Here is a 25,308-nt window from a genome sequence, read left to right on the forward strand (position 1 = left end):
TGTCCAGAGGAGGGCAACCAAAATGGTCAAAGGCCTGGAAACAATGCCTTATGAGGAATGGCTAAGGGAGCTGGGCATGTTTAGTCTGGAGAAGAGGAGGTTAAGGGGTGATATGATAGCCATGTTCAAATATATAAAAGGATGTCACATAGAGGAGGGAGAAAGGTTGTTTTCTGCTGCTCCAGAGAAGCGGACACGGAGCAATGGCTCCAAACTACAAGAAAGAAGATTCCACCTAAACATTAGGAAGAACTTCCTGACAGTAAGAGCTGTTCGACAGTGGAATTTGCTGCCAAGGAGTGTGGTGGAGTCTCCTTCTTTGGAGGTCTTTAAGCAGAGGCTTGACAACCATATGTCAGGAGTGCTCTGATGGTGTTTCCTGCTTGGCAGGGGGTTGGACTCGATGGCCCTTGTGGTCTCTTCCAACTCTATGATTCTATGATTCTATGATTCTATGATTCTATGATTCTATGATTCTCCCCAGTTTGTCCTGTTAAAGTAGTTTCCTGTATCAAATCCTGAGCAATTTCTGTATTAATGGTCACTTTTTGTCCCAAATTTATCACTTTTTTTCCCAAGTTCTCAAGTTTGGAATTCATAACATCCGTCAGCGAGTAGCTTATCTTACATAAAACAGTCACTAAAGCTCCTTCTGTCAACATTCTTAAAGTCCAAGGTCAATCTCTGATTCTCACAGCTCTTATCTTGCAGCTGGAAAAAACCCACTCTTGTAACAGTTTCAAAAGCTCCCTCTAGAGGGAAACAGTCTCCACTTGTATCGATCCTTTCATGCGCATTTTAAAATATAAAGTTAGTTTCAATTTTCAATTACTTTTCCTCCTTTTTGAATGCAGAAGAGGACAATGGAAACAATATATTTCTCTTATTTAGCCATCTGTCAACATGCTATCCGTTCACAGTCAATGAACTCTCCCAAATCGTTAATTCTGCTGGCAGCCCTTTTCCAGGTTCAGAGCAGTGGTAATTTAATTTTTCACTCTCTCCTGCAGGCTCACTACGTCCAAAATTTCCCCCCTCTTCTCCTGCTTCTAAGGGGTTTTTTTAACAGTTTTAACCATGGAGATTTAATCCTTTACAAAATACTTTCCAAGGCTTTAACTTGCAACGTCTTTGCTTCAATCTATTTACAAAAGAGGAAGGCGGACTTCCTGTTTAAAACCTTCCCACTTCGATGCCAAATTAATGAATTTAAAGATCCAATTTTCCGTTCTACTCACGGGTAGTTGTTTAAAGTCAAATTGTCCACAGAAAAAAGTCAGCGCTCTCCGGCAACAGCGATGCGGCTTCACTCCGTGAAAGAAGCAGACGATTCAAAGCACCGCGCCGCTCACCCCACTTCGCTCCGGATCCCCAAATCAGGGTTTCCCCGCGAGTAGGGGAGGCGCAAAAGGTGCCAGCCGAATCCCAAGTTCACAAACTTCTCCCACCTGTGATTTTAACGGGTCTCCGCCTTCGCCATGGCGGTCAGACCCTAATTCCCACGGAGCAAATTCCTCCCGATCGGAGGAACTCCGCCATTGCCTGGAGGCGCCAACCCGGAAGTCCAGGCCTTCAACACTGTAAATCGTAATGCCCTGTGGACTGTCCTTCTGAAAATTGGCTGCCCAGATAAATTTGTGAACATCCTTCGGCTCCTCCATGATAATATGACAGCAACAATCACAGATAACAATAGCTCTCAAAGTGAACCATTCACAGTGGGATCAGGTGTTAAACAGGGTTGTGTTATCACTCCAACTCTATTATTTTTATTGCCATGATTCTACAATTTGTTGAATGGAAACTCCCTACTGGAGTAGAAATCATATATCGAACAGATGGAAAGCTCTTTAATCTGAGTAGGCTAAAAGCAAAGAGTAAGGTTACCATAACTTCCGTCATGGAGCTTCAGTATGCTGATGACAACATAGTGTGTGCACACTAAGAGGATGACCTCCAAACCATCCTAAATATATTTGCTGAAGCTTATGAAAAGTTTGGCGTATCACTCAACATCCAAAAAACCAAAGTGCTGCATCAATAAGCACAAAACAACCCCTCTGCAACACCACAAATCCAACTCAATGGTGTAATGTTGGAAAATGTTGATCACTTCTCCTACCTGGGCAGTTATCTTTCCACAAGGGTCAACACTGATGCCGAAATCCAGCATTGCCTGAGCTGTGTGAGTACAGCTTTCTCCTGATTGAAGTGCAGAGTGTTTGAGGACCGGGACATTCACAGGGAAACCAAAATGCTTGTTTACAAAGCTATTGTACTACCAACCTTACTGTACGCTTGTGAAACATGGACCACTTATAAACGCCATCTCCAACTCCTCGAAAGATTCCCTCAATGGTGTCCCCAAAATTTTTACACATCACTTAGGAAGACAGACAAACTAATGCCAGTGTACTGGAAGAAGCAAAGATCACCAGTGTTGAAGCAATGATTCTTCAACATCAACTCCGTTGGACTGGTCATGTCGTGCGGATGCCTGATTATCTTCTTCCAAAACAACTACTCTAGTCTGAACTTAAAAATGGAAAGCGTAATGCTGGTGGTCAACAAAAGAGGTTTAAAGACTCTCTCAAGGCAAATCTTTAAAAATGTAGTATAAACACCAACAATTGGGAAACACTGGCCTGCGAGTGCTCCAGTTGGAGAACAGCCTTGACCAAAGGTGCCATGGGCTTTGAAGACACTCGAACTCAGGACGCAAGGGAGAAACATGCTAAGAGGAAGGCACACTTGGCAAACCCTCACTGTGATCAACTCCCACCCAGAAACCGATGTCCCCACTGTGGAAAGACATGTGGATCCAAAACTGGCCTCCACAGTCACCTACGGACACAACGTTAAAACCGTGTTCATGGAATGTCTAGATCTTTAACCTCCTCCTGCCTGGATACCTTCCTTTCCCCCGGGGTCCCTCCGGTTTTTTTTGCATCTTTCCCCCCCATAGGATGTCGGGGAAAGATGCAAAAAAAACCGGAGGGACCCCGGGGGAAAGGAAGGTATCCAGGCAGGAGGAGGTTAAAGATCTAGACATTCTATGCTTAAAAATCAAAGAAGAATTCAAGCAAAGGGAAATACATATGGAAAGTAAATTAGGAGAACTACAGGAGCAAATAGATAACAAAATAGAAAGTGCTGTAGGGGAACTTACTAAAAAGATACAAGACTTGACAGTCAAATCAAAAATATTTGAAGAATCAAATAAAAGAACACAGAAAGACTTGAGGGACCAAAAGAAAGAAACTGAAAGGTTAAAGGATGAAATAAAAAATTTAAATAAAACACAAGATCAGTTGTGGGACAACTTAGCTATGACAGAACTGCGCCAAAAAAATCTTAATTTAAAATTCAGAGGGATAGTAGAAGAAGCAAATGAGAATATAAGGGAAAGAATAGTCAAAGAACTTGCAAAATGGTTACAGATGGGAGAAGAACAAGTAGCATATACTATAGAGAATGCATTTAGAATAAGAGGAAAACCACAACAAAACAAATTAAAAAAAAACCCTGGAGATTGCTTAGTAATTTTCAATATTATGGAAATGAAGAATACAATACTAAGAACGAGCTTCAAAAGAAAGTTAGTGATTGGAGACCGCCCAATCATTATTTTCAAAGAAATTCCACTTAGGATTCTCCGCAAAAGGGAAGGATATACTCAATTGACAAGAGTGTTGAAAAGAAACGCAATCCTATACAAATGGGAATTTCCAGAAGGGGTTTCTTTCTATTACAAGAACAAAAAATTCAAGTTGACAGATACACTTGAAGCAGAAAAGTTCCTGAGAAGATACGAAAAAGATTTAGGTAGAGAGGAGGCAGGACAGCGAGTAGGTGACTTGGTCGCGGGGGGGGGCGGGGGGACTCGGGGCCGGGAGTGGGGGGTCGGGGGGGGGAGATGGAGGACTCAGGGTCGGAGGAAGAAGAAGAAGGAGAAAGCAGAGAATCTAAAAGAAAGAATAATACCAGATTATAAAGCAGAAATAAGGATAAAGTGAATTCAGTAATAACCCAAAATGTCTCTTAAGTTTTTTTCATGGAATGTGAACGGCTTTAACGACAAGTCCAAGAGAAATAAATTTGAAAAGATTATAAAGAAAAAAAACATTGATGTCATTTGTTGCCAAGAAACCCATGTTGCTAAAAAACACAAGCATATTTTAATAAATAAAAGTTGGGAATAGAATTCATCAATTCAGACTCTAAGAAAAAGAGAGGAGTAGTAATCTATGCGAAAGAGAAATTAGAACCCAAACAAATATGCAAGGATGAGGAAGGAAGAATCCTAGGTATCCAAATTAATTACCAGGGAGAGAGAATAAATGTGGTAACGGTTTATGCCCCAAACTCAAATAGAATGGAGTTTTTTAAAAAATTGGAACAACTTCTATTAGACCTAGATAACAATAAACTAGTCCTACTTGGAGATTTAAACGCGGTACCGACACCAGAACTAGATAGAAACACAAGGGGAAAAAATCTAAACCAAGGGAAATTACCAAAATCGTTTAATGATCTGGAAGAAAACCTGGACTTAATAGATATATGGAGATACAGAAACCCCACAACGAAACAATTTACTCATTTCTCTGAACCACACCAGAGTTGGAGCAGACTGGATCAAATATGGATCTCGAGAGAATTAATAATAAGAACAGAGAGATGTGAAATTTTACCCAGAACCTTATCGGATCACAGCCCAATAACATTACAATTAAAATGGAAGACCCAAGACCTATACAGATGGAGAATGAATGACTTATTTGAAAAAGAAGAAGTGATCGAAAAAGCAAAAACCACTATAAAAGATTATTTTGCCTTAAATATCACTAAAGAGATTGGAATAGATACAGTATGGGATGCTAGTAAGGCTGTGTTAAGAGGTCTCCTGATACAACAAAATTCTCAAAGGAAGAAGGCTAAGGAAAGGAAGAAAGAGGAATTAATCCTTCAATTGAAAGAATGTGAAAAAAATATGATAAAAAATCCAAAAGATGACGGCCATAAGCAACAATATAAAATGCTCCAAACACAATATTCAACATTAATAAACCAAGAGGTTGAATGGGGAATAAAGTTAATGAAACAAAAGTTTTTCGAATCGGCAAATAAAATTGGAAAACTTTTGGCGTGGCAACTGAGAAAAAGAAGGAAAAGTAGCATCATAAACAAAATAAAAGTAGAAGAGCAAGTTCTGGAAGATCCTATTGTAATTAAAAAGAACTTTCTTAAATTTTATGAGAACCTATACAAAAGAGAAGAAGAAGATTTAACGAACATTATAAAATACCTAGAAGAAAATAGTCCCAAAAAAATAACAGAAGAAGAAAGAACCGCCTTAAACAGACCCATAAAAATAGAGGAAATTCGAGAAGCGATCAAGAGAATGAAACTAGGAAAAGCCCCAGGACCAGATGGGTTATCAGCTAAATATTACAAGGTCCTAGAGGAATATATAACACCAGTGCTATGTGATGTTATGAATGAGATATTAAGAGGAGGAAAAATGCCAACATCTTGGAAAGAAGCCTACATCACGCTGATCCCGAAACCAGATTCAGATAAACTTAATATTAAGAATTACAGACCGATTTCTCTACTGAATAACGATTATAAAATTTTTGCAGACATAATGGCCCATAGACTTAAAAAGTGTTTAATTAACCTTATTCATAGTGATCAGGCCGGCTTTCTTCCTAATAGACAAATAAAAGACAATATCAGACACACAATAGACATTATTGAATATCTAGAATGTCATAATGAAATTCCTGCCGCTTTACTGTTCGTTGACGCCGAGAAGGCTTTTGATAATGTTTCTTGGGGCTTCCTAATAAAATGCCTGGAAAAAACAGGGATAGAGGGCACATTCCTAGAAGGAGTTAGAGCAATATACACACAACAAAGAGCCAGATTAATAATAAATAATAATTTGACAGAACAGTTTGAAATAGCAAAAGGTACCCGACAGGGGTGCCCTCTATCACCGCTGTTGTTTATCACGGTTTTAGAGACAATTACAAATAAGATAAGGAAAACCCCAGAGATCCGTGGCATAAAAATCGGCGTGCAAGAATACAAATTGAAAACATATGCAGACGATCTTATGTTGTCATTGGAAGAACCAAAGGAGAGCATTGGCAAAGCTATAAAATTACTGGAAGAATTTGGAAAATTATCGGGATTTAAATTGAACAAGGAAAAAACAAAAATAATGACTAAAAATATGAAAGAAGATACCAAAAATGAGCTTGAAAGACAAACTGGAATTAAAATAGCTAAAAAAGTTAAATACCTTGGAATTTGGATAACTATGAAAAATATAAATTTGATGGAAAATAATTATAAGAAAACATGGAAAGAAATAATGAAGGACTTAGATACATGGTCAAAACAAAATAAAAAAATTCCTTCCAGTAGCACCTTAAAGACCAACTGAGTTAGTTCTAGGTATGAGCTTTCGTGTGCATGCACTGTGTGTATCTGAAGAAGTGTATCTGAAGAAGTGTATCTGAAGAAGTGTATCTGAAGAAGTGTGCATGCACACGAAAGCTCATACCTAGAACTAACTCAGTTGGTCTTTAAGGTGCTACTGGAAGGAATTTTTTTATTTTGTTTTGACCATGGCAGACCAACACGGCTACCTATCTGTAATTAGATACATGGAACAGATTACATCTCTCGTGGATGGGTAGAATGGCAGCGATTAAAATGAGTTTATTACCCAAATTACTCTTCTTATTCCAGAACATTCCAATAATTAGGGGAATTGCAATATTTAAAGAATGGCAGAGATTACTTTCCAAATTTATTTGGCGGGGGGAAAGACCCAGAATCAAATTTAAATTGCTCACAGATCAAAGAGATAGGGGGGGTTTTGCGGTTCCAAATCTGAGGCTATATTATGAGGCCGCATGCCTTTGTTGGGTAAAAGATTGGATCGTCATCAAAAATAAAGAGATGTTAGACCTAGAGGGGTTTAACTTAAGATTTGGTTGGCACGCCTATCTATGGCGAGACAAGGGAAGGGTCCATAAAGGTTTTTCTAACCATATCTTCAGAGGGCCACTACTGGAAGTCTGGGAAAGGAATAAAAAATTGCTGGAGCAGAAAACACCCTGGTGGCTATCACCAATTGATATTTTAACAATTAAAAAATCAAACCTTGAGGGGGAACGATGGACATATGAGGACCTACTAACTAAAACAGAATCCGGGTGGAGGATTAGACCATATGAAGAAATAAAAAATAAGTTGACTGGTTGGATTCAATATCATCAAATAAATTCAATGTGGACGGAAGATAAAAAGATTGGAATAAGTGAGAAAAAATCCAGATTCCAGATTGAAATAATAGAAAGTAAAACAAAATTACTATCAAAAATGTACAACCAGTTACTTGAGTGGGACACCAAGGACGAGGAAGTAAAGGAGGTGATGGTGAAGTGGGCGGTAGATCTAGGGTACAATATAGAATTTGATAAATGGAAGGCTTTATGGCGTAAAGATATGAATTATTCAGCATGCACGACACTCAAGGAAAATATGTATAAGATGATGTACAGATGGTACATAACGCCGATAAAATTGCATAAAATTTATAGAACAGGTGATAAATTGTGTTGGAAATGTAAGAACAAGGAGGGCGAATTCTTCCACATGTGGTGGACGTGCGAGATTCTCAAGAAATTCTGGGAATCTATTTATAATGAATTAAAAAAAATTCTTAAATATACGTTCGTCAAAAAGCCTGAAGCCTTCCTGCTGGGGATAATTGGCAAGGATATTAAAGAAGAAGATAGGACCTTTTTTCAATATGCAACAGCGGCCGCTAGAACCCTCATAGCACAGTACTGGAAAACACCAAAAATCCCAACATTAAAGGAGTGGCAATTTAAATTATTGGATTATTTAGAATTGGCAAAATTGACACAGAAAATAAGAAATCAAAAAAGTACAAAATTTAGTAATGAATGGGATAAATTTAGAACATATATGGAAATAGAGACAAGGGGAAAATCAAAATGTTAATCAGAAATATATATGTATCAAAAAAAAAAAAATCACAGTAGGCATGAGATAACACTTACTACGTTATAAATTTCATTTTCGAATAGATACAGCAGATAGATAACTAAGATAACATTATCCGAAATCGAGATAAAGGGAAGTCGATCAATGTTGTTGTAAAATTAATGTTAAGTTGTGTTGTTTATGTTGTATGTATTGTATGTTTTCTCTTTTTCTTTTTTCTTTTCTTTTTTATGTTTGTTTCATTTATTTTTGTCTTTTGTACGTCTGCGAAATATATTTATGCAAAATTTAATAAAAATATTAATAAAAAAAAAAACCGTGTTCATGGAAAACAATCTTACTCAGCTATGAGCGCTTGCTGAAGAAGAAGAAGGTGGTGCAGGAGCCAAGCAAGTCTGCTATGATCCAGGCTGCCTTTCAGAGTGTTTGGACTCAGCCTATAAATAGCTTGATGTTTTCCAAATTGGGGAAGTTCATTTCTGAAAATTCCTCTCCTTGAATCCTGAGCTTCCTTGACATAACCCCCAAACACATGTGTTGTGTCAGCTTGACACTTTTTGTGGTAGAGTGACAGATGTTATCAATATACTTTACTAACTGCCAGATAAATATTAGCAAATACAACCATACATTTTCAGCTCAGTGGTAAAGGTTAGCTCACAAATGATTTTGAATTGGGTCATTTATAACCAGAAGTGTACAGTAGGAACACTAAATGTGCTTAATTGTAATAGGGTTGCTGCACATATTCATTACTTTCCTTCTCAGATATGAATATGGCATATTGACAGCTGTTGGAACATGTCCCAAAATTAAGAGCTGCTCTCCAAATCATTAACCGGGAAAGGGAAAGGGAAAGGGAAAGGGAAAGGGAAAGGGAAAGGGAAAGGGAAAGGGAAAGGGAAAGGGAAAAGAGAAGAGAAGAGAAGAGAAGAGAAGAGAAGAGAAGAGAAGAGAAGAGAAGGGAAGGGAAGGGAAGGGAAGGGAAGGGAAGGAGGGCAGCAACACAAAGTCCAAACAATTTATAGACTGGGGGCCCCATCACCAACCCCTTCATTAATTTTTTCCAGGATATATTTGTGCCTCCTGGGTTTTTCTCCCCACAAAGCTAGGATTTTCAGACTCAGATTATGAACAGCTGCTAGCAGCAGGGTGGCAATGGTAATTCAGATCTCCAGAGCTGGGGAGAGAGACGTGTCCAATTCATAGCTGAGCTGACAATATATGCTCCTACACTTTCATGTGTTGCTTAGTGCTTCAAAGGTATTGCCATTGTTAAGGGCCCCATGAGCACACGAGGAACATTGTCTCCAAGAACACTAACAGGCTTAGTTCTTCATAGAACAGGTTGAATCCTACCCAGACTTCCCAGAATGCCCACACTTCCTGAATAGCGCATTCTGGGCCCCAAAGGATGATGGCGACCTTGACCACATCTTGGACCTGATCCATTTTAAGAGGTGTTTTGTAGTCCTGTGGGTAACTGCTAACAGATATAGCAACAAAACTCACATTTTCTGACCGCAGCTTCTTCGCAGGACAGCCTCCATCTAGTGGGTGGAGCATATAGTAGAGACGAACTTTGCTGGCATGTTTCCGGCTCTGGGGAAGAAAACCCAAACATGTTGTTTGATATGGCATACTTGAATGATGCCCCATTTTAAAAACAAAACAATACACCTCCTCACATGTGGAAAAGCAGCATGCCAAGGTGGAGGCTTCGGCAGTTCTGCCCTATTGAGGCACAGGAACATAGCACAACTCTGCTACAGGCTGGCCTGAGGCTACATATGGACCTGTGGCCTGTGGCTCACCAGCCCTGCTATTAGGCCCAGGAAGTCCTCTTCAGAAAAGGAAAGGAAACTCTAAGCCCAACCCAATGCTGGGTGCATTCCCAGCTCACTTGCACAGTCACCCCCTTTTTTTTGCTATTGGAGATAGATGCAAGATGGCATGCTCTGACCTAATCTCTCCAAATGACATTAATTAGGCTAAACAAAAGAGCCAATGTGGCAGGTGCCCCAGAGGAGCAGCAAAATCAAGAGACCCAGCTCTGGAAATTGTTTTATTGGGTCATCTGATCTCAGTGGATGTGGAGGCCACTTTAAGGGGGGGGGGCCAAAATCTGAAATGCTGTGCCAGCTACATGCAGCATGAGCTGTGCACTGAAGCAGCCTTGGAAAGAAGATGATGGATAGAAATGTAATAACTGAAAACCCAATGGGAGTATTGAAGGGTGAAAAGGCTGCAAACACTTGAGTTCCATCAAATCCCCTGCCTGCCATCTGGGAATGAAAAATAAGAGCATTATGGCCTGCACAGTGGGGAACAGAGCCCTCATCAGAATCATTACAAAATATAGGCCTGGCCCAGCTGTGCTTCATTATTTTCTACTGATCTCAATGAGACTTCCACATGGGTTTCACTTATTCCCACAGAAATCAATGGGACATAGAAGTATGGGTAGGGGAAGAAGTTCAGTTTAGTTCACATTTAAAGGCAAACTTACTTAATTCACACTACCTGGCTCAATATGTGACCCAAAACACAGCATTCATTCAAAACCTTCACTTCTCTGAATTTTGCGGTGCAGTTTTCCACTCAAGTAATGTGTGCAAACATTAATTTTTTAAGGTAAAGTGTACATAAAGTGCTGCATATATATATTAGGGAAAGCAGCTTGCAAAAATGTGTATATTAGGTAAAAATGCATTTAAAATGTGTTTATTTTGAGAAATTCACACCAAAATGCTGATGAATTTTCGTGAGAACCTAAAAATAAACTCCATAAACTGATGTGGAAAAAGAGAGATTGAAATAGAAAGATTTGCCCATCTCTACTTAAAAGTGCTTAGCTTTGCCTGGAATGTGCACTGTGTATTAGGAGAGTGAGCGGGGGAGGGGGAAGGTGTTTAATATGTACCCTCCAACAATTTCACAAATGAAACTAAAAGCATTCTTTTAAAAGAAAGAAGATTCCACCTAAAGATTAGGAAGAACTTCCTGACAGTAAGAGCTGTTCGACAGTGGAATTTGCTGCCAAGGAGTGTGGTGGAGTCTCCTTCTTTGGAGGTCTTTAAGCAGAGGCTTGACAACCATATGTCAGGAGTGCTCTGATGGTGTTTCCTGCTTGGCAGGGGGTTGGACTCGATGGCCCTTGTGGTCTCTTCCAACTCTATGATTCTATGATTCTATGATTCATTCTTGCCTAGTAAGAAAAGTCCCTAACTTGTACCCAGCCAGGATCACTGGCAGACCACCTACCCACTATTAAGTATTACAGACAACTCTCCTTTCCCTGCTGGGTGTCCTGACTGAGCCTGTCCTGCCAACGCAGTGCATCATATTTGGTCCTCTAATATACCAACAATTCAAAAAGAGCAAACAGGTGAAATGACAAACTGACTACATGGTTCCTCAGCATTCATAGACTCATCGGGTTAGAGGGAGTCCCAAGAGTCATCTAGTCCTGCAATGTAGGAATCAGCTCTCAAACAGCTCTTATCAGGGCCGGATTTAGGTTTGATGGAGCCCTAAGCTACGGAAGGTAACGGGGACCTTTATATGTCCAGCTGTCCTTTGTCACTGTTTTTTGTGCTGAATTTCTTAAATTACTTACATCATAGGAGCCCACACAACACAAAACACTGTTGCTGTATGTCGGTTTTATTTTATTTGTTTTTTTATCTTATATTTTGGAAATGTACATCCAGTTTTTTTGCCTTTACATTTTTTGGGGGCCCCCAAGAGAGTGGGACCCTAAACCAGTGGTGGAGCTAGGGGCTTTGCCACCCGGAGCGGGGGACGTGGCACATTGCCTGCACCAGCGACTCAATGGGAGCATCGAGGGAATTGTGATGGCTGCAGCAGCAACGAGAATAACTTATGCAGGGCTTGCAATGCAAGTGATACTGCCAATGAAAAGCTCCTAGCCTGCTCTCCCGCTAGTTCAAACACAAAGAAAGAAATAAGAAAGGAGCCCCCCCTCCACAAACAGTGAGGGAGGCAAAGAACAAAACACATGGAGAAAAGCCCCCTTAGTGCTCCATGAATTTGAGCGAGGGAAAGGGTCAAAACAGTAGGGGAAAGAGAGGTGGAGTAAGGGCTTGGGGATGCTGACATGAAGTCAGTTGTGATTTAAAGCAACAGTAGGGAATGTAAGAGAATGGGCTACTTGGGGAGTGGGGAGAGAAGCCCTGAGGTGCCAATCCGCAGCAAAGGTGTTCACTTCTGGGTTAGCGCCTCTGGCAATGGGGGAATTCCTCTGATCGGGAGGAATTTACTCTGTGGAAACAGGGTCTGGCCGCCACGGCGAAGGCGGAGACCCACTAAAAATCACAGGCGGGAGAAGCCTGTGAACCTGGGATTCGGCTGGCACCTTTTGTGCCTCCCCTACTCGCGGGGAGACCCAGTTTCGGGGATCCGGAGCGACGTGGGGTGAGCAGCTCAGTGCTTCGAATTGATTGCTTTTTTCACGGCATGAAGCTGCATTGCTGTTGCCGGAGAGCGCTGACTTTTTCCTGTGGACAATTCGATTTTAAACAACTACCCGTGAGTAGAACGGAAAATTGGATCTATAAATGTCTTAATTTGGCACCAAAATGGGAAGGTTTCAAACAGGAAGTCCACCTTCCCCTTTTGTAAAAAGATTGAAGCAAAGACGCTGCAAGCAAAGGTCTTGGAAAGTCTTCCGCAAAGGATTAAACTTCCATCGATTAAAACTATTAAACCCCCCTTGGAAGCAGGAGAAGAGGGGGGAAATTTTGGATCGCGCAAGCCTGCAGGAGAGAGTGATGAAAATTAAATCACCACCGCTCTGAACCTGGAAAGGGGCTGCCAGTAAGATTGACGTTTTGAAGTTCATTGGCTGTGAATAGAACGTATCTTGACAGTTAGCTAAATAAGAGAAATATATTGTTTCCATTGTCCTCTTCTGCGTTTAAAAAGGAGGAAAAGTAACTGAAAATTGAAACTAATTTTACTGCTTGAACTGTGCTTAAAAGGATTGACACAAATAGAAACTGTTTCCCTCTAGAGGGAGCCTTTGAAAGTGTTATAAGAGCTGAGCTGGGGGAACCAGCTGCAAGATGGTTTCCTGCTTGGCAGGGGGTTGGACTCGATGGCCCTTGTGGTCTCTTCCAACTCTATGATTCTATGATTCTATGATTCTAAGATAAGAGACTGTGAGAATCAGGGAATGACCTTGGACTATTTGAGAATGTCGACAGAAGAAGCTTTAGTGATTGCATTATGCAAGATAAGTCACTCGTTGGAACAACTCCACAAGACAGATGTTATGACTACTAAAATTGATAACTTGGGACAAAAAGTGTCTAACTTGGGACAAAAAGTAACTAATTTGGGACAAAAGTGAACATCAATACAGAAATTATTCAGGATCTACTTCCGGGTTAGCGCCATCGACTAATGGCGGAATTCCTCTGACTAAGAGGAATTTACTCTGTGAAAATCGGGTCTGGCTGTCACGGCGAAGGCGGAGACCCTTCAGAAATCACAGGCGGTGAAGCCTGTGAACGTGGGATTCAGCGGGCACCCTTTGCGCCTCCCCTACTCGCAGGGAAACCCTTTTTCGGGTCTCCGGAGCGAAGTGGGGTGAGCAGCGTGGTGCTGTGAATCAACTGCTTTTTCCACGGAGTGAAGCCGCATAGCCGTTGCCGGAGAGCGCTGACTTTTTCCTGTGAACAATTGGACTTTAAAAGACACTACCCGTGAGTAGAACAAATTGGAAACTATTAAAAGAAGAAAGATTTAATCAAGAATTCTAGCGGGGAGGTATAAACAGGAAGTCCGCCTTCCGCTTTTGTAAATAGAACAAAGCAAAGAGGCTGCAAGCTAGTGTCTTGGAAAGCCGATTGGAAAGGAAAAACTCCAACCTCCAAAAATAGTAAATCTCCCCCTGGAAGCAGGAGAAGAGGGGGGAAGTTTTGGACTATTTATACCTGCGAGAGAGAGGGAAGGAAGCTAAAATTCCATTGCTTAGAACCTGGGAACGGACTGCAAATAGAACAATAAGGCTGTTGTGTCTGAAGCTGTGACTGGTAGCTGTCAACATTGTGTTGAACTGTTTCTAACTGTTTCTAATGGTCTCCCTCGGACTCTAAAGGGAGAAAGAAAGTAACCAAAAATTGAGACTAAATTTCCTGCTTAAGTTATGCTTTAAAAGGAGTTATTTTGGATTAATATAAGTACGGACTGTAAGGGTTCCCCCAGAGGAAGGTTTGAAAACTGTTATAGCTGGACCAGGGGGATTTTCCATTAGAAAAACAAAACTGCCTGACTGTGGGACTGACCTTGGATTTTCTGAGTGTTATGGCAGATGGGAAAGAAAAAATAGACTTGTCACTCCCAGAAAAAACAACAAGATCTGGGAAGTCTTGGCAGCGAAGAGCATCAGCATCTGGTCCTTCTGCCTCACCTGCAGTTGTACCAACACAACCCAAACCAAGAGGGATGACATCAGAAGAAGCTTTAGCGATCGCACTAGGTAAGATAAATGAAGCTTTGGAAAATCTTAGCAGTAAAGTAGAAGCGACAAATGTAAAAGTGGACGCATCAAATACGAAGGTGGATGCTGCAAATATTAAAATTGATATAAATACAGAAAGTATAAATAGTTTGGGACAAAAGGTGAATACTAACATAGAAGCTATACAGAAATTGATACAGGAATCTGCCTCGACTCGCCAGATTGCAGAGGAAACTAAGGAAAAAGTGGTTGCTGTGGAAGCCAAGGTAACTGAATTAGAAACAAAGAGAGTCCCAGACATACAGACAAGTTGAGGACCATAAGCTGATTCTTTCTATGATCGAGCTTAAGGAAAAACAGACGAACTTGAGGATCAGAGCTGTACCTGAATTGGAGAAGGATAGTTTGAATTCCTTACACAGGAATTTGCAGAGTTTTGGAAGCTGGATTTGGAACAAGAAGGAGTGAAAATTGTGAGTGCCTTTAGGCTTGGAAGAGGAGGGAAGAAGAATAAAGTAAGAGACTGTTTGATTACTCTCCGTTCTAAAGAAGAGAGAGATAAAATTTTGGGTTGGCACTTTCAGAAGACTCTGGAAATACTGCAGACAAGAGTGGAAATATTTAAAGATATTCTGAAATACCTTTTGGACCTTAGGTCCAATTATGGAGATTTGGTTGCTTTGCTGAGAAGGAACGGAATCATCTTTAGGTGGGAATTTCCCCAAGGCCTATCCTTTAGTTTTAAAGGAAGAAAAATAAAAATAGGATCAGTTGAGGACAGAGAAAAATTTTTGAGCAACCACGGAGAGGATTTACAGAAGGGACTTGGAAAGGAACCAGGAGCATCGGACAAACGATCACCAGATAGAGGATTAGAGCAAAGAGTACTGGACAGAAGATCACCCATACTGGACATAGCAAAGCTAAATTTTGGATTGGGCTGCCCAGTGAAAGGGATATCAACACCACCGACAGAACAAGAGCAAGCACTGGGCGCAGTTGGAGGATCATAGATCATAGAATCATAGAATCATAGAGTTGGAAGAGACCACAAGGGCCATCGAGTCCAACCCCCTGCCAAGCAGGAAACGCCATCAGAGTACTCCTGACATATGGTCGTCAAGCCTCTGCTTAAAGACCTCCAAAGAAGGAGACTCCACCACATCCTTGGCAGCAAATTCCACTGTCGAACAGCTCTCACTGTCAGGAAGTTCCTCCTAATGTTTAGGTGGAATCTTTTTTCTTGTAGTTTGGAACCATTGCTCCGTGTCCGCTTCTCTGGAGCAGCAGAAAACAACCTTTCTCCCTCCTCTATGTGACATCCTTTTATATATTTGAACATGGCTATCATATCACCCCTTAACCTCCTCTTCTCCAGGCTAAACATGCCCAGCTCCTTTAGTCATTCCTCATAAGGCATCGTTTCCAGGCCTTTGACCATTTTGGTTGCCCTCCTCTGGACACGTTCCAGTTTGTCAGTGTCCTTCTTGAACTGTGGTGCCCAGAACTGGACACCGTACTCCAGGTGAGGTCTGACCAGAGCAGAATACAGTGGCACTATTATTTCCCTTGATCTAGATGCAATATTCCTATTGATGCAGCCCAGAATTGCATTGGCTTTTTTAGCTGCCGCGTCACACTGTTGGCTCATGTCAAGTTTCTGGTCAACCAAGACTCCTAGATCCTTTTCACATGTACTGCTCTCAAGCCAGGTGTTACCCATCTTGTATTTGTGCCTCTCATTTTTTTTGCCCAAGTGCAATACTTTACATTTCTCCCTATTAAAATTCATCTTGTTTGTTTTGGCCCAGTTCTCTAATCTGTCAAGGTCGTTTTGAAGTGTGATCCTGTCCTCTGGGGTGTTAGCCACCCCTCCCAGTTTGGTGTCATCTGCAAATTTGATCAGGATGCCCTTGAGTCCATCATCCAAGTCGTTGATAAAGATGTTGAATAAGACCGGGCCCAAGACAGAACCCTGTGGCACCCCACTAGTCACTCTTCTCCAGGATGAAGAGGAACCATTGATGAGCACCCTTTGGGTTCGGTCAGTCAGCCAGTTACAAATCCACTGAGTGGTAGCATAGTCAAGACCGCATTTTACCAGCTTCTTTACAAGAATATCATGGGGCACCTTGTCAAATGCCTTGCTGAAATCAAGGTAGACTACATCCACTGCGTTCCCTTCATCTACCAGGCTTGTAATTCTGTCAAAAAACGAGATCAGGTTAGTCTGACATGACTTATTTTTCAGAAATCCATGCTGACTATTGGTGATCACAGCATTCCTTTCTAGGTGCTCACAGACTGTTTGCTTAATGATCTGCTCCAGAATCTTCCCTGGTATTGATGTCAGACTGACTGGGCGGTAATTATTTGGGTCCTCTCTTTTCCCCTTTTTGAAAATAGGGACAACATTTGCCCTCCTCCAGTCTGCCAGGACTTCGCCTGTTCTCCAGGAATTCTCAAAGATGAGTGCCAGTGGTTCTCGGAGGAGACTTAAAGTAACTAGACCATGGCACTGCAAATATTAAGTTGGAACATTAATGGGATGAACTCCCCTGAAAAAAGACGAAGGGTTTTTCATGTACTAAAAAAAGAACAATTGGACTTAATTTGTTTACAAGAAACACATGTAATAAGGCTACATAGGAAAATATTGATAAATAAAAGATTGGGACATGAATTTATTTCATCAGACAAAGGTTAAAAAAGAGGAGTAGTACTTTATGCAAAGGAGAGCCTATCACCGAAATTTCTTTTTAAAGATGACCAAGGAAGATTTGTAGCAATTGAAATCCAATTACAAGGCGAGAGATTTTTGATATTAGGCATTTATGCACCAAAAGAGGGAAAATCGGAATTTTTTAAGAAGTTACACGAGACTCTGTTGAACTATATGGACTATAATATGATTTTGATGGGAGATATGAATGGAGTGGTGTCTACAAACATGGACAAGGCACAGAGACAGGTAGTCACTAAGGATGGCAGACTACCAAAGACTTTCTTTGATACGACTGACAACATGGATTTAGTTGTCATTTGGAGAATTAAGAACCCTCTGGGAAGAGAGGTAACCTTCTTCTCTGAGGCAAAAATGACATGGACAAGAATTGACCAAATTTGGGTAACTAGAGGGCTGGCTCCAAAGACTAGAAAGGCGGAAATATGCCCTAAAACCTGCTCCGATCATAATGCTGTAAAGGTGGAATTGAAACTAACACCAATTGGTTCCTTCAGATGGAGGATGAATGACACATTGTTTAGGAATGAAGAAGTGACTAAGAAAGCCCCCCAAAATTTGAGAGATTATTTTGAGATAAATATGAATACTACTGTAGAAAAAAGAGTAATTTGGGACGCAAGCAAAGCAGTTATGAGAGGATTTTTGATACAGCAGAATACAGTTCAAAAGAGAGCTCAAAATGAGAAAAAAGATAAGATTTTGGAGAAAATAAAGGATGGAGAGAAGAAATTGAGAGCGAAACCAAAGTCGCAGGAAATTCTGAAAGAGATAAAGCTGCATCAAGTACAATATATGAAAATGATGAAATAGAATGGAAAGATGAGACAAAAGACATTTGAATCGGCGAATAAATGTGGAAAACTGCTGGCTTGGCAAATGAAAAAAAGACAGAAACTCAACACTATCACAAACTTGGAAGTAGAAGGAAAAAATATACAGGATCCAGTGGAGATTAGAAAATGCTTTCAGAGGTATTTTAAACAACTATATACACAGGAAACCCAGAAACAAATGGACATTGATTGTTTTTTAAAAAATAAATGGATTACAAAAAATCTCTCAAGAAAATAAACTAATGTTGAATTACAAAATGTTGGATGGAAGTAAAAAAGGATTTAGAAATATGGTCAAATTTGAAGTTATCATTGCTAGGCCGAATTAGAATCATAGAATCATAGAATCATAGAGTTGGAAGAGACCACAAGGGCCATCGAGTCCAACCCCCTGCCAAGCAGGAAACACCATCAGAGCACTCCTGACATATGGTTGTCAAGCCTCTGCTTAAAGACCTCCAAAGAAGGAGACTCCACCACACTCCTTGGCAGCAAATTCCACTGTCGAACAGCTCTTACTGTCAGGAAGTTCTTCCTAATGTTTAGGTGGAATCTTTTTTCTTGTAGTTTGGAACCATTGCTCCGTGTCCGCTTCTCTGGAGCAGCAGAAAACAATCTTTCTCCCTCCTCTATGTGACATCCTTTTATATATTTGAACATGGCTATCATATCACCCCTTAACCTCCTCTTCTCCAGGCTAAACATGCCCAGCTCCCTTAGCCGTTCCTCATAAGGCATTGTTTCCAGGCCTTTGACCATTTTGGTTGCCCTCCTCTGGACACGTTCCAGTTTGTCAGTGTCCTTCTTGAACTGTGGTGCCCAGAACTGGACACAGTACTCCAGGTGAGGTCTGACCAGAGCAGAATACAGTGGCACTATTACTTCCCTTGATCTAGATGCTATACTCCTATTGATGCAGCCCAGAATTGCATTGGCTTTTTTAGCTGCCGCGTCACACTGTTGGCTCATGTCAAGTTTGTGGTCAACCAAGACTCCTAGATCCTTTTCACATGTACTGCTCTCAAGCCAGGTGTCACCCATCTTGTATTTGTGCCTCTCATTTTTTTTGCCCAAGTGCGATAAAGATGTATGTATTGCCAAGGATGTTGTTTTCGTTTCAAACATTGCAAATTTTGGATAAAATGGAGTGTTTCAAGAAGTGGCAGAGAGATATTTCCAGATTTGTCTGGCAGGGCAAGAAGCCTCAAATAAAATTTAAGATATTAACTGATGCTAAAGAAAGAGGTGGATTTGCCCTGCCGGACTTAAAACTTTATTATGAATCAGCCGCATTTTGCTGGCTGAGAGAATGGATGCTTCTTGAGAACACTGATGTGTTGGATTTAGAAGGTTTCAACAATGTTTTTGGGTGGCATGCATATTTGTGGTATGATAAGGTCAAAGCACATAAAGCGTTTAAAAACCATATTGTCAGGAAAGCACTGTTTAGATAAGATATAAGGACTTGCTTGAAAATAAAACCCCAAGGTGGCTGTCACCAATGGAAGTGAAGGCTCAGAAAAAGCTCAATATGGAGGCCAAATGGCCGAAATATTGGGAAATTTTGGAACAAGAGGGAGACAGACAAAAATTGCAGAGTTTTGAAAAATTAAAAAATAGAGTGCGAGATTGGCTCCATTATTACCAGATAATGGAGGCATACAATTTGGATAAGAAAATTGGCTTTCAGGTGGAAAAATCAAAATTGGAAATAGAACTGTTAGACCCTAAAACAAAGAATTTGTCAAGAATGTATAACTTGCTGTTGAAATGGAACACTCAGGATGAAACGGTAAAATCAGCTATGATTAAATGGGCACAAGATGTTGGACATAACATTATGATGGCTGACTGGGAACAGTTATGGACCACAGGTATGACGTTTACGGCATGTAATGCCTTAAGAGAGAATATAATGAAAATGATCTACAGGTGGTACATGACGCCAGTCAAGCTTGCAAAAATTTATCATTTGCCCGAAAATAAATGTTGGAAGTGTAAAGAGATTGAAGGTACATTCTTTCACCTTTGGTGGACATGCCCAAGGATTAAGACTTTCTGGGAGATGATTTATAATGAAATGAAAAAGGTATTTAAATATACCTTTCAGAAGAAACCAGAGGCCTTTCTCCTGGGCATGGTCGGCCAATTGGTGTTAAAGAAGGATAGAACTTTCTTTATGTATGCCACAACAGCAGCAAGAATACTTATTGCAAAGTACTGGAAGACACAAGATTTACCCACCCGGGAAGAATGGCAGATGAAGGTGATGGACTATATGGAACTGGCGGAAATAACTGGCAGAATCCAAGACCAAGGAGAAGAGTTGGCGGAAGAAGATTGGAAGAAATTTAAAGTTTATTTACAGAAACATTGTAAAATTAAGGAATGTTAGAAGGATGTTGGAATGAAGTTATGTGGTTTTAGCAGAAGATAGATAGATAGATAATACTTTATTCGGCTATAAGCCCACAAGGTAAAACAAATCAATAAATAAAATAGCATTTTACAATCTAAAATATCAACTAAAATATTTCAACGCATAATCTCCTTCACATTACTTACAATCTCTAGATGTACCGTATTATGGCCTTGAAGATAAAGATGGTGCATAGAGTTTACTAGATTTTTAATAGTCATGCAGCATTCCATGAAGTCTTTTATATGAAAGAACTGAAATCAGGAATCTGGCAACCTGTAATGTTCTATAAGAGCCAATGTCCTGGAGTAGATAAGCTAGATGTAATTCAGGTGGTTTAGCAGTGATTTCCAGAATGATTGAACTCAGGAACCTTGATCGGGGAACAGTGTATAAGGGGCAATTAAACAAGATATGATAAAGGGATTCTATTGATTTGTTGTCACATGCGCATAAAACAGAGGTTTTACCGTTAGAAAATCTATTGCTCAGCACATTTGAGGGGAACACATTAAATCTGGCTCTAACAAATGCGAATCTATGCGACGCAGCCGATAAGGTAGACAGATATCGAGGTATCTGGGACATAGATGTAATGCCCTGATTTATCGGGGAACATGTACCTCCACCTGTAGTAAGATTTTGTTGCAAATCAACCTCCTCCAATCTTTGTTTGATGACCTTTTTAGCTGTAATTAGATCTAAATTAAGTATATTGGAAGGAGAGATTCCATAAGACAACAGTTTGGAATGGATTTTTGTTGCCCATGGGCTGGTGAATTCATCTCTCCAAAGGCACTGAATAAGATGGTAATTTGGCAATTTATGCCAAAGGGACAGCCAATAATTAAAGGCATGTCTCCACATCAGAATCTCTAAGGAGGGGGTCTTAAGTTCTAAGCGAATGGCAGAGTTGCTTACACAGGAGGGTAGTTTCAAAAGGCGTCTTAGAAAAAGATTTTGCAATGTCACCAGAGGCATGAGGTTTACAAAGGGACCACATAGGCCATAGTTGCAACCACTTTTGCACTATAAACTTTTAAGGCGGATGGAACATGCATAGCCCCCTCAGTAAAGAAGAAGCGTAATAGAGCATACATAAGGGCTTTAACCTTATTTTGTAAATATGTGATATGCGCTTTCCATCCCATATTATACTGGAAGTAAATTCCTAGATATTGAAATTTGTAAACTTGTTCAATTGGCTTCCCCTCGAGTTTCCATCTATACAGTTTACGACTCCTGGAAAAAATTAGGACTTTAGATTTGGAATGGTTAATAGTAAGTAAATTTGTTTGGCAATATAACGCAAAAATCTTAAAGGCCCTCCTCAAACCGATTCGAGAATATGAGAGGATCACCGCATCGTCAGCGTACAATAATAAGGGGCAGCGATAGTCTGCAGGCCTGGGTGCATGAATGGTGGTTTGGGCCTCAGCTAGGGGAGTTCTCATGTCACTAATATAGAGGTTAAAGAGATAGGGGGCAAGGGTGCACCCTTGTCGTACCCCCTTATTTATTGGTACAGAGTTTGTGAGATCGCCCTCAAGTGTTAACCTCACCCTAGCGGCCGTCCCTTCATGTAATTTAATCATAAGCCACAACAGCCTTTTATCTATGCCCCACTTTGCCAGTTTTTCCCATAACAGCTCTCTAGAGATACTGTCAAAAGCCGCCTTCAGGTCTATAAAAGCGGCACATAGAAGACCATGAGTGGGGGAAGAATACTTCCGCGCCAAATGGTATAGAATTATTGCATGGTCAATAGAAGCGCGATTTGGTCTAAACCCGGCCTGTTCATGGCCTATCCGATTGGAATCTTCGGCCCATTGGGTTAGTCTGGTTAGCAGGAAGCGAGTATAGATTTTCCCGATGATTGATAATAAACTGATGTTACGATAGTTTCCTGGGTCCTCTGGTGGTCCTTTTTTATATATAGGAATTATGATGGACTCCTTCCATGCTCTAGGTATCTGGCCCGTGGCATTGATTGCATCAAAGATTTTTGCAAGAATTTTGGCCCACCATGCTGGGTGTTGGTTTTAGCAGAAATGATATAAAGGATTAAGTAAAAATGGATAGTTAATTGGTGAAAGAAGAGAGTGTAAAATTACAGTATGTTAAGATAAATTATTGGGATTAAAACAAAGATGGAAAGGATTTGCTGAAATATCTAATTGAACTAGAATACAAAAAAGGGAGGTGTGAGGAGGTCAAGGAAATAAGCAAATGGAAAATATATTATGGGAAGGTTTGATTTGTTTTTTTCCCTTTTCTTTTTTCTTTCTTTCTTAATTGTTTGTATTTTTCTGGGGGTTTTTTTGTTTTTTTGCTGGTTTGTATTCATGGTGATGTATTGTCTTGTTTTTTCTTGCTTAATCTAGTGTTTTCTTTTGTAATTTTAAAAACTGGAATAAATATTATTTTTAAAAAAATAGAAGGATGTTGGAACAATATTATATGATTTTAGCAGGAAGGATATAAAGGATTTGGGAATAACTGACTGTTAATTGGTGAAAGGAGGAAAAGTAAAGCTACATTATATTAAGACAATTTACAGGACAAAAATTTTAAAAGAGGGAAAGGATTTGCTGAAATAGATAATAGACCTAGAATACAACAAAGGGAGGTGTGAGGAGGTCAAGGAAATAAGCTAATGAAAGAATGGTAATGAGGAGATCTTTTTTTTTTAATATAATTTTTTATTAATTTCCACAAAAAGAATACATAACACATCACATTTTCAACTTTAACAGATTTTCCAATTTTGGACTTCCCTCAGCCTCTCTGACAATCATCCAGATTTAATTTTTAAGTACACAGTTCTTAAATTCACTATTGCCTTTCGAAAACCATTTGAAACCTATTTTTCTTTTTTGCAATATTTCTTAAACTTTTACAGAGCTTCTTTTAATGCCACTAATGTTATTTCTCTATCACTTATACCTTCCCAATAGTCCACCAACTTTTTCCAGTCCTCGATAAACTTTTGATCTCATAGATATCTGATCTTCCCTGTCAATTTGTCCAGTTCTGCATAGTCCATCAACTTTGTTCTCCACTCCTCTATTGTTGGTACTTGTTCTTGCTTCCAGTTCTGGGCCAGTAATATTCTCGCCGCTGTTACTGCATATTGGAAAAGTTTACAATCTTTTCTATTTATTTCATTTCCTATAATTCCTAAGAGAAAAGCCTCTGGTTTCTTAGCAAATGTATATTTCAACATTTTCTTCAGTTCATTATAGATCAGTTCCCAGAAGCTCTTCACTTTTTTACATTCCCACCACATATGATAAAAAGTACCATCCTTTTCTTTACATTTCCAACATTTCTTACATGTTTTATACATTTTTGCAAGTTTTACCGGTGTAATGTACCATCTATACATCATTTTCATTATATTCTCTTTTAACGCTGTACATGCAGTAAATTTCATGTTTTCATTCCATAATTTAATCCAATCATCCATTTGTATATTGTATCCAAAATCCCTGGCCCATTTTATCATTACCAATTTAACTTCCTCGTCTTTGGTATGCCATTCCAGCAAAATTTTGTACGTTTTAGATAATATCTTAAGTTCATTATTTATTATTTCTGTTTGAAATTTTGACTCTTTCTCTGCATATCCGTATTCCTTAAGATCCTTCTTAAACATTTCATTTGTTTGTAAATAATGCAACCAGTCATATACATGCTCTTTTACCTCTTCATAAGGTTTCAGTTTCCATCTCCCCCCTTCCTTAACAATTAACTCTCCATATGTAACCCAATTTTTCCTCATATTAGTTTTTTTAACACTCATAACCTCTAATGGAGACAACCAGTGTGGAGTTTTTGGCTCGAGTAGGTTTTTATACCTATCCCAGACTTCTTTCAACGATCTTCGGAAAATGTGGTTCTCAAAGCCTACATGACCTTTCTTCTTTCCAGACCATAAATATGCGTGCCACCCGAATCTATTATCGAATCCTTCTAAATCTAACAACTCCGTATTGTCTAATTTTATCCATTCCTTTAACCAGCAGAGACATGCTGCTTCATAATATAATTTCAGGTTTGGCAGGGCGAAGCCTCCTCTTTCTTTCGCATCTGTTAGTAACTTAAATTGAATTCTAGGCTTCTTACCCTGCCAAATATACCTTGAAATTGTTCTTTGCCATTCCTTAAAAATGGCCGTCCCTCTGATTACTGGAATTGTTTGAAACAAAAACAATAGTTTTGGCAGCACGCTCATCTTTATCGTTGAAATCCTTCCCCACATCGATAATTTCATTCGTCCCCACACCTCCAGATCTTTCTTTATTCCATTCCACACTGGTATATAATTATTCTGATATAAATCAATACTCTTTGGGGTTAACCAAACACCAAGATATTTCACCTTCTTCACTATTTCTATTCCTATTTGCTGTTGCATTGACTCTATCGTTTCTTGATCCATGTTCTTAGCAATTATTTTGGTCTTTCTCTTATTTAATTTAAAACCTGCCACTTGGCCGAATCTCTCCACCTCTTCAAGAATGTTTTTGGTGCTCTCTAAAGGTTCTTCTACCGTTAAAACCAGATCATCGGCAAAGGCTTTAACCTTATACTCATTCCGGCCTAACTTTACCCCTTTTATTTCCTTATTCTCTCTTATAGTATTTAGAAGGACTTCTAGGACCATGATGAATAGCAATGGCGAAAGTGGACACCCCTGTCGCATACCTTTGCTTATCCCTATTTCTTCCGTGATCACATTATTTACAATTAACTTAGCTCTTTGTTC

The 25,308-nt window shown here is 39.8% G+C and overlaps 1 protein-coding gene across 3 annotated transcripts in view; it reads right to left on the reverse strand.

The window, feature by feature from the left end:
- Positions 1-25,308, reverse strand: part of ZMAT4 (zinc finger matrin-type 4) — a 303,234-nt gene that overhangs the window by 148,412 nt on the left and 129,514 nt on the right. For all 3 annotated transcript variants that reach the window (XM_081870079.1, XM_081870080.1, XM_081870078.1), the window contains exon 3: positions 9,565-9,654. In XM_081870079.1, the coding sequence (XP_081726205.1) occupies positions 9,565-9,654 (90 nt within the window). The remainder of the gene's footprint in view (positions 1-9,564; positions 9,655-25,308) is intronic.

This window comes from Podarcis erhardii (genome assembly GCF_964252035.2).
Source record: "Podarcis erhardii genome assembly, chromosome: 7".
Taxonomy (NCBI): domain Eukaryota; kingdom Metazoa; phylum Chordata; class Lepidosauria; order Squamata; family Lacertidae; genus Podarcis; species Podarcis erhardii.